The 10,440-nt window shown below is 39.3% G+C and overlaps 1 protein-coding gene across 1 annotated transcript in view; it reads right to left on the minus strand.

The window, feature by feature from the left end:
• Positions 1–930: 930 nt before the first annotated feature.
• ehd1a (EH-domain containing 1a) overlaps positions 931–10,440 on the minus strand; it is a 14,934-nt gene continuing 5,424 nt past the window's right edge. The window contains exons 3-5 of the mRNA XM_017690132.2: positions 5,737–6,149; positions 5,383–5,547; positions 931–2,681 (exon numbers count right to left, since the gene is read on the minus strand). Of these exons, the coding sequence (XP_017545621.1) occupies positions 2,151–2,681; positions 5,383–5,547; positions 5,737–6,149 (1,109 nt within the window). The 3' untranslated portion in view covers positions 931–2,150. The remainder of the gene's footprint in view (positions 2,682–5,382; positions 5,548–5,736; positions 6,150–10,440) is intronic.

The raw sequence follows: 10,440 nt of genomic DNA on the forward strand, positions 1-10,440 counted from the left end.
AGACAGCAAACACTCCGAGTGCTGGAGGTGAATTTATGACCACAGCCGAGTATTAAACAACATGCCTCGACAAGACCGAAAGAAAGACACACACACACACACACACACACACACACACACACACACACACACACACACACACACACACACACACACACACACACAGAGAGAGAGAGAGAGAGAGAGAGAGAGAGAGAGAGAGAGAGAGAGAGAGAGAGAGAGAGAGAGAGAGAGAGAGCAAAAGAAAGACGGAGAGAGAAAGAAAGACAGAAAGACAGAGAGAGAGAGAGAGAGAGAGAGAGAGAGAGAGAGAGAGAGAGAGAGAGAGAGAGAGAGAGAGAGAGAACAAAAGACAAAGAGAAAGAGCGAAAGAAAAGACAGAATGAAAGACAGGGAGAAAGAGAGCATGAAAGACAGAGAGAAAAAGAGAGAGCGAAAGCGAATGAGAGTGAAAGAGAGAGTGAAAGAGCGAGAGAAAGAGCAAGAGAAAGCGAAAGAGCGAGAGCGATGTCTGCACACATTCCTGACTCAAGGCTTGTCCCCTCACAAGAATCTTTACATACTGAGAATCAAAGCAGGCAAAGAATCAGCACATGAACAGGTCTGTCATGATCATGAAATTAATTGACAATTATGATTGTGATTTAGACTCACATTGAGAATTAACTGCCCTATTAATAATTGCAAGGACTGAATTGTCTTTACTTGTTCATTGTATGCAAATATTAAAGCACAATCCTGGCTAGATATTACATGCCAACTACTTTTGCACACAGGTCGGATCACCTCTGGTCAAATGAAAATAAGAAACACAGATTCGGGAATGTTGTGTGTGTATTCCCCCTATTGTTATGTTTAGTATTAGTGGCATGAATAAAGCAGAAAGTTGTTCCAAATTTAATTTACCTCAGTCAAGCAAATAAAAACAACTTATAGAAGCAATAGAATATAGTTTATTTATTAATAATTTTTTATTTTATTCCAGAGTACTATGAGAATTCATTATAAGAGCTAAAGCATATGAAATCCCAACACCTCTGAAAAGACTGAAATCTGCATGACTGTCATCATAGATAGGTACAGAAATCAAGAGAAAATTTCATAGCTGTCAAATTTCTAAGATATAAAAATACAGATTTTTAAGAAGAATAAATTAAGTATTGCAAAAAAAAAATTATATTATGGAATATCATATACAAATGCACTCACCAGCCACATTATTAGAAACACTTTCCTTGTAGGTCCAGGTACAGTTAGGGATTATAGCCCATCTGTTGATACACAATCTGGGCATTATATAACTCGACAATGACCAGTTTCCACACACAGAGAAACATCATGTAGTACATAGTCTTGTGGTCAGAAATGGACCGATGATGAACAAGGTAGAGAGTATTTGACGTACTGTGCCGGAGAACAGCTGTGCTACAGTTGGTAGTGGACCTATAAGGTACAAGAGCTCAAAGTGGCTAGTGAGTGGAAGAACAAGGTAAGTCTTTAAAGTGGATGGAGAGGTTATTTCACATTTTGTTTTTTCCATAAGTCACCCCTAACACAGCGAACATTTTTCCAATACTCAACCAAAACAGTCATCCTCTGCCTTGAGTACCAAAGTCCTTCTGCAGTCTTTTTGTGGACAACTCTACTGAAAGTGGCATGTCTTTCCATTTAAATACAAACCCACAAGTCTCTCACTGGCACATTAGATCTTTTTGGTTTCACTTCTCAGAGCTCAGGTTGTCAGAACAGTTACTGGATCTCCAAGGCCATTCCAGATATTCATTCTCACATATTCTTTAGGTCTTTAGAACCTGATCAAGGTACTAACATATGCAACGTGCCATCAAAATAAGATACCTTGGGATGCAAAAAATGAACAGCTCTCAATGAATAATGGCCATAAAACTAAAAAAAAGAAAAAATAAAAAAAAAGGAAAACTGTCACTACATACAAGGAACATGTAAGTCATATGTACACCAACTGGAACAGCCATTCAAAACACCTAATTGTACCTTTAACAATGAAAAAGGCATGCTGAAATGAGGAGGGCTGGTGAGACTGCTTTCGGAACAAATAAGTGGAATGGCTAGTGGAGTTGAAGCCTGAGGTGAGAGCCACAGCCGTAAAGTTGAAAGATCAGTACAGCAACTCACTGTTGCTCCTGACCACGCTTGGAAGGTGGCACAAGGTGAGTGGGCAGTTTAGCAGGAAGCTCGTATCCCTCGAGCTTCACTTTGATCAGATGGTTGGCCAGAGCAAACTCCTCGTCATCCAGGAAACCGTCCTTGTCCACGTCAGCCAGGGTCCAGATCTTGCCGAGCACTGTGTTAGGCAGCTTGGACTTCAGCATCTCCTTCTTGGCAGCAGCGCCAGACACCTTGCCATTAACAGGGGACAGTGTATAGAAGATCTCATCATAGGATGGCTTGTCACGGCCCACCACCCACTCCAGCTCATCGATGCCCTCTCCGGCACCCTCACCATAGCCGTGGCCAAATGGCCCATTCATTGTGCCATCAAAAGCACCACCTTTCACCATTTGGTTGGGCATGGATGCCTCCTCCTGCCGCACAAGGGTCATGAGCTTGGCGATATCGTGGGCCAGCATGTCCTCAACGGTCTCTAGCAGTTTGGGCTTCAAGGCAGGGAACTTGTTGAAGTCTTGACCAACCAGGAGTTCCTGTAAAGGCAAAAAACAGAAAATGGTTAACTAAATAATGTAATGCAAGGTTATTATGCTCATATCCCTTGACTGCCACCCTGAAATGCCAATATTTTAAAACTAAAATCAATTTTCTTCTATTCATTATGTTTGTCATGGGAAGTCAGGAAAAAAAATATACTGACTAACAATTAGTTGATTTTGTTTCAACAGGGCTGTAAAATGTGGCTGTTTTGTTCATACTCGTAAGTATGAACATTACACTGTAGTTCAAGTATATATTACATAATACTACAAAACACAGAGTGCCTTAATGAGGTGCCAAAGACTGAATGTTAAGGACATGATTGAGGCAGGGCAGCGTTGTTACTAACTAGGCTAAACAAATGACTAGCAGATCTTAGCAAGGTTCAGAAACAACGAAAACATATTTCTCTGACAAGCTAATATAATGGCACCTCATCTACTGAAGAGAAAAGACCTCATCTAGATGACGAGTCCTTAACAACATCCAACATTGTACCAGTTAGCTGTAGTGTTAGCTCACTAGCTCATCTGAAGAGAAACCTCCATTTATTTTAGCCAAAACACATGATGCCTACAAATCTAAAATCTGCCTGCACTGAATAATGTAGCACTTGACCAGCCTTTTAGCGACATCACTCTACAACAACAGCTGAAAATTACTAGCCCAACAAGTCATCTTTTGAAGCTACTAGCTGCAGTCAACAGTGTACATTGTCTGGCATCGCAGGCCACAATATTTCACATTTTAGCAACTAAAAATGCAGTCTCCCCACTATTTCACAAATGGCCACTCAGCTTTGAGACTTTCCTTGTTGTTTTTCTCTTTTAACAAACCACCAGACTACTTGATATTTCACAGGTTGATGAAGATCCACCATTAGTAACAAAACGACTACTTTTTACACTCCCATGCAAGATCCACACCCTGCTTGGTCAGACAGAGAAGTAATTTTATCAAATCAGATTTTGTCAGAATTCGGCAACTTGTGCCAACAACATTAACAACAGTTAACATGACAGCAAGGAACAACTTCTTTCTACAACTCTGACCATTTATTGTAGCCCGCCACAATGGTGGAGTAATAAAAATATGGCTTACCAGTGTCAGTAATGACAAGACAAAAGAAAGAGAAAATGATCACTTAAAAACAAATATAAAGTTGAGACACGAGTGAAAGAAAGAACTTGTGGGGTTGGAGTAGGATTTTGAGAAGGATGTGATGTTTTCCTGAGCATGTCGTCAGTTTCCATGACAGGCAGATACTACAAGTTCATTCATTGCTGGGAGTGACTCATTCAGAGAACGCAATACTCAAAAGCATAGCAGCACCTTTCATCATGAGTGCTGATGTAACGCAATGATCTCCAGCAATCCCAATAAGAAACCCTCAGGGCAGTACTGAATGTTAAAAATTTCTAATCAGGGTTTGCAGTCAAGTACAGAAGATCCCTTCCTGGTAATTCCCTGGATTGACTAGTGGAATATAAATGGAGTAGACATGGGACACAGAGCAACACCTGACTGGTTTCTGACACTGACGCTTAGTAGTTAACTGTAAATCCAATGTATGTGACGAATGTTTCCATAATTCGGGCCATAAATTCTTAATTTTGCCCACAAGACTCACTGGCTTGGTGGCCAGAGTGGCCAGCGTAAATTTTATTGCAATCTACCACTGGCTAATAGTGACATAAGTGTATTCACCTAGATATTTATTGGGAGAATTTTACAAGCATTCAACTTTACTATTAACGCTAACCCTAGAAATCTCCCAAGTATCTCTCCTGAAGACATTACCATTTCAGCTGTTCCTCATATTACAGTGCTGTACAATGCGACAATGTTGTTGCACATGCTAGATAAAATTAATCCTATGGCAAGGTATGAAAGATCACAGTCTCAGGCATGCGATACACCTGTGTGTCCATTCACATGTACATCTACATTCAAACATTTTGTCGAGTCCAAGTGCTCATGGAAGTTGTAGTCAATTACTCATAAGCAATTCTTTATCAGCTATTTTAACTATATGGTGTGCACAGTATCAAATAACATGAGTCAGCATAGTCCATTCGGTAGACGTATGTAAACAAAGGGCCTCCTGATGTACAAAATGCCCAGTTGTTCGGTTTAAGGCTGTCATGTCATATTTAAAGCCAGAAATTATGAGATTTTAGAGTTTGCCCATCAAGAGAAATCAGCCCTCCAAAAAAAAAAAAAAAAAAAAAAAAAAAAAAACCCACAAAACTCTTGAATCTTGAAAGACATCTCTGGAATCAGGAGATGAGCCTTTACATTATCTTTGTTTCTTAAAATAAACTGACTAAATGAAACATTACATATATTTAAATAACGCCGAGTCTTCTTTTATGTAATAAACTATTTTGTTAGCCATGTTGGCATGGGTTCCCTCATGCTTAAAGGTGCAGGAAAAAAGGGCTACTCAATTGCTAATAGTGCCCTCTTGTGGGAATCTGTATCATTCAAGGGGAGATTAATTATCCGTGCATTTCACAAAACTAACATTTACACCTTTCACACACTGCTTCTGTCACCCCCCAGCCCCCCCTCCCTGTTTAACAAATGTGTTATTGTTGCAAATTTTATAGCAACACCACTACATGCTCAAAAAGTGCAGTCCTGCCATACTGTGAGTTTCTTAGGCTCTGGGGAAATCCTTAGTGTCCTTACCTGCATCTTCTTGAGGTTGGGGAAGTCTCCTGGAGAGATGTTGTGTTCCTTCTCTATTTTCTCATAGATGGCACCCAGGTTAGATATGAGCTCTTTCTTCTTGGTATCTTTCCCAAACACACTGGGCATCTCCTTCTTCAGTGAGGTGATGATGTAGGCATGAACCTGAAGAGAGAAATGTCGGCAAGTCAAGTGACCAGGCTAAATTACCACTGACAACCCATTTCCTGATTACAGTGTCAACACTTAAGGTACAGAATGACATCATCGTCAAAGCAGGCTTTACTACACACTGCTTTACTACACTGCTACACATGCTTTACTACAAAATCCCCCATAGCGCTTTCCCTTTACCTTGGCGAGACGTGCCCTCTTGATCAGATCGTTCAGCTTTCTCAGGGCAGCATTCCGTGGAAGACTCTGAATGTCTCGGAAGAGATCCTGTTCCTCGGCTTCAAACAGCTTCCTGTTGTCTGTCACCAGGAGAGGCTGCGCCCAGAACGAGCCGATGTAGACCCGCACCACCTCTGGGGTGTTAATGATCTTCCCTAATGACCACATGAGAGCGCCATACACTCTCATCAGCTGCTGTGTGCTGATCTGGTCCGCTTTGTTCAGCACCACACGCATCTTGTCTTCATGGTTTTTCAAGGCCTTGATCACCTCAGAGAACTCATCTGAGATATCCAGCTTGTGAGCATCGAAGAGCAGGATAATGCGGTCCACTCGTTCAGCAAACCACTCCAGCACAGCCGCAAAGTCATAGCCTGCAGGAAACCAGAGAAGAAAGGGTTAATTAATGACATGCCAGCATCAGACACAACTCAAGGCTACAAGTAGTGACACTAAGTCTGCTTCACTTAAAGTGAAAGTTGATCATGAAACAGCACTCAGAGCAGTTCAATCCATATGACTTTGTGGTTTGTGCTGGTTTTGGGAACAGAATAAACCAGAACAGATGGGTCATGGCATCCAGTACAGAAACGAGGGACAGAGTGGACTGTAGATAGGATGCATAATACCACAATAACAATGAATAGCTCTCACTACGCAATGAGTCATAATCACAAGAGTTTCAAAGCATTACAATAAAGAAAACCTACAGAGCACTGTAAAACAAAGCAGCCTGTGTTTCCCAGTGACAGGAAGCCAGCAGGAGTGAAGGCAGCAAGCCATGCAGTAAAAAAAAAAAAAAAAGAAAAAAAAAAAAAGAAAAGGAGCAAAGGAAGGAATTATGGTTTTGATTAGAAGCAGCGTCATCTGATCTGAGGAGAATGCAGCTGGCTTAAACGCCAAGGACACAGCCACGCAGACAGAAAGATGATTCCATTTACTGTAAATATGCATATGTGAGGAGAGGGGGTGGAAGAGGAAGAGGAAGAGGAAGAGGAAGAGAGAGAGAGAGAGAGAGAGAGAGAGAGAGAGAGAGAGAATTGTGGATTAAACTGCTCAGGAAGATTACAGTTTCAATGTGGAATGGAACATCAAATGTTTTTACTTATCACATTTTTTAATCATTAGATAATGTGCATATGAAACATGACCTCAAACACCTACTGATGGTGCAAAAACATTTCTATCTCCTGCAAATTAAAACTAATTCGTAAGAGAATTCATAAGGAGACAAATATAGCAGACAACAAGCAAAAAAAAGTGAAAGAGGGAGACAAAATTAAACCGTAAAAAGCCACAAGTGCTTTCCAGGGGGAGGGAGAAGTTGGGCTTGAGGGAAAACAGCTGACATTCTTTCTGCCAAATGGCAAATACCTCTATATGACTAATGATTGATTTGGCTTGACACATCTAATTGGAGAGTCTGAGGTAGGGTTGAGCAATATGACGATTTTTTTTTTCATTATTGTGTCTCAGAACAGAATAGTAAGTCCTGGTTAAATGGAGTTAGTGCAGCTGTATGTAAAACATTTAGTGTATTTAGTGCCAGTACGTTAAAGGGCCCATATCATGGAAAAGATGTTCCTCACTTTTGTGAAATAGTTTGATAGTATGAAAACACTGCTAAAGTCACAATTTCACTCCCAAATCTATATACAGAAACTATGCTGCAAAAATATGCCATTTTGAGTTCCTAGTTTTTGTGAGCTCACATATCAGCCTACTCAGCCTACAGCAGCGGCCCATTCATAGTGTTTCAGCCTGGAATGCTTTTTGAACGAGGCACAATACAGGGCAGCCACTCAGCTCTGTTGTGTTTACATAAACAGAAAACCAGGCGTCTCTGAACCAATGACGTTTTATTGATTTTACTTAACGTAAACACATCCTCTGAGGAGAACATATTTCTGCATATTTTAATGCATGATTACTATTTATGTGGGGAGTTTAACATACAAAATTTGCAGAAAAATACTATACTTGTACTTACATAGGATGTGTTACATTATTGCTTAACTTAAAAAATCCACATCTTAAAGGCACAGTAACAAATACAGGTTGATTAAGTAAAAATGAATTATAAACATTTACAAAGCTATAAATCATCAGCGGACCTCAAGGAAAACAATATAATACAAAACGTTGGATATGGGCCCTTTAATACCTTCCAAACTGCATTTCTGAATCCATCAAGTTCTTTTTACTTGAGTGCAGTATTTGTGAACTTCTCACCACTGCATAGTTACACAAATAATTTCTAATGTTAAATTTCTCAATCTAAACTAATCTAACAAACGAATCTAAAGAGACGAGTCACTGTGACCAGCAAACACACAGCGAGACAGGTTAAGCTGCAGAGCTATGATGTTAATGAACAATTCATATGTTCTAAGGATCATAAATCAAAGAGTTTAAGAGCACCGTAATAAATTAATAAAACAAAGAACACCCAAGAAGGTGAGCCATGGCATGCTGTCAACATTAACTGCAGGCAGCAATCAAACACAATGGCCTTTTAAGTGCAGAGTGTCAGCTGCTGCCTGGACCAGCGAAGCTGCAGCTGGATTCCTGCTGGGCTACAGTGTACAGTAAACAAGAGATATTCTGCATGTTTCAGGACTTCTACTACAATCTGGCAAACTAAGAGGGGCTCAATTATTGGTATGGTCAGCAATGAGAAAATGACCATTGACACTTCTTGCTGCAATATGACTGGAGACACATTCTGATTTACAGGAATGTACCAAAACAGCAACCATCGAGTTTAATATTTCCAGCCAGCTGTAATATATATACTATTAGAATATTATAGTTACATATGCAAGTACGTAATGTAGGGCTGTCACAATCCATTATAATATTCAAGTATTCTGATGAAAGGGAAAGCAATAAAAATTAAAAGGAAATTCTGCAATTTTTCAAAAATTTTGCATAGTTAGATCGTTGAAATATTAAGTCATTCAGAGTTGTTAGATGTGAAATTGTTCATTGTAAAGAAAATTGCTTACTCAGATTTCTTTACATTGGTGGTACTAGGAACCAGGAGTCACAATGTCTAATATAAATGCAAATATACATTTTATTTTCTATCTGAAATAACCAGTCAACCTACAAGTGTCTTGAGATTTATATGTACATCATGCTGATAAGGGTGAAATAGTAACAAAATAATTATATATGTATAAATAAAATATTGAAGATATATTTTAGCCCAAAATCTTCTCTTAAAAATATTGTAAAACAATGTCTCAGACATCAGTCAACATATTCATAACCATTCTGAGTAATAACTCTCTGTGAGGGTGCTTTTAGAGACATTAAACTCTTCTGGTCTGGTTCCCATCACAACTGCTGTGAACAATTATCTTTTAGTAAGTTTCTCTAGATTGGAGCATTTGAAATCAAACCACTCTGAGCAACTTTATTTATATCTTAATAATTTAATTATGCAGAAATTTTGAAGAAAAAAAAAATGGAATTTCCCTTTAAATAACAAAAAGCATGTACTACCTTTCAATTATTCCAAAACACTTTAAGGGAAAGATAAGCAGCCTTGAAAAAGATCTTTAAAACAAATAAAATTTAATAAAAATGAGTGGCCTCCAGGCTTTTGTCCTTACTGTAAGAGAGACTCATATGATAATTTATCTTTGTGGGTTCATCAGGCATATATTACTTATGCATTTCATAACTAAGTAAATAAAGTTTGAGCTAATCATCACAACCACAATATAACAATCTGTCCACATACAAACACAAACCCAGCAGCTAAGTAACAGAACATCATGTGTGAAATATCAGGCACGTGTGCATGCATGTGCACAAATTGTGTCAAAATGGCAAGGGGGGGGGGGGGGGGGGGGGGGTAAACTTCAGCACGCCTTTCCTGTATTAAAATAAAATGCTCATTTCTCAAAAACTGGCTGTCATATTACACTAGGGTAAAGTATCATAAATGTGGTTAAGCAGTCTGGTTTTATGTGTTGGCCTTACAGGGTTCAGGGTATTACCCGTTCTATTCTGTCCCCACTTCCTCTTCATTTTTTGTGTGCAGAGCAGTGTTTTATTGCAGATAATGCGGTTTGGATTTGACCAAATAGCAGAGTGGGAAAAATACTGCAGTGCTGTGCCAAAAATTTGAATAAACCTTCTATAAAAGCACAAATACATCCCACACGGTGTAGCCCTGTCTCAAACAGAGGAGACAAAAGGGAGGATGAACTTGCTGTACAAACTCAAATTTCATTAACTAACAAGGATGTCACATAATAAAATGGTATAATATGAAAATGGCATAATAGACTGACATTCAATCAGATCATGGCCACTGGAAGAACAGGGACAGGCAGGGATTTGGCCAACCACTTTTTGAACTACTGGGGCAACACCCCACCATTTCTGACCCTGTTTACACCTGGTCATGCCATGTGACTAGTATCTAGATTATATCCTGACTTCACATGTGTTTATACTAGCTAAATGCGTATCTGGTTAGTCAGGCTGAAATTCAATTGCTGCGTGCCTTGAAATATGAAAAACAATTATGCAGCAACCAGTTAGCAGTTTATTTTGCACAGTGTCTGTTCACATAGCTAGTAAACATTTCGGTTAATCTCATCTCCAACCATGTATATCCTCTATGATTATCTTCCTTGCAGACACAGT

The sequence above is a fragment of the Pygocentrus nattereri genome, chromosome 8 (assembly GCF_015220715.1).
Source record: "Pygocentrus nattereri isolate fPygNat1 chromosome 8, fPygNat1.pri, whole genome shotgun sequence".
NCBI classification, from domain to species: Eukaryota; Metazoa; Chordata; class Actinopteri; order Characiformes; family Serrasalmidae; genus Pygocentrus; species Pygocentrus nattereri.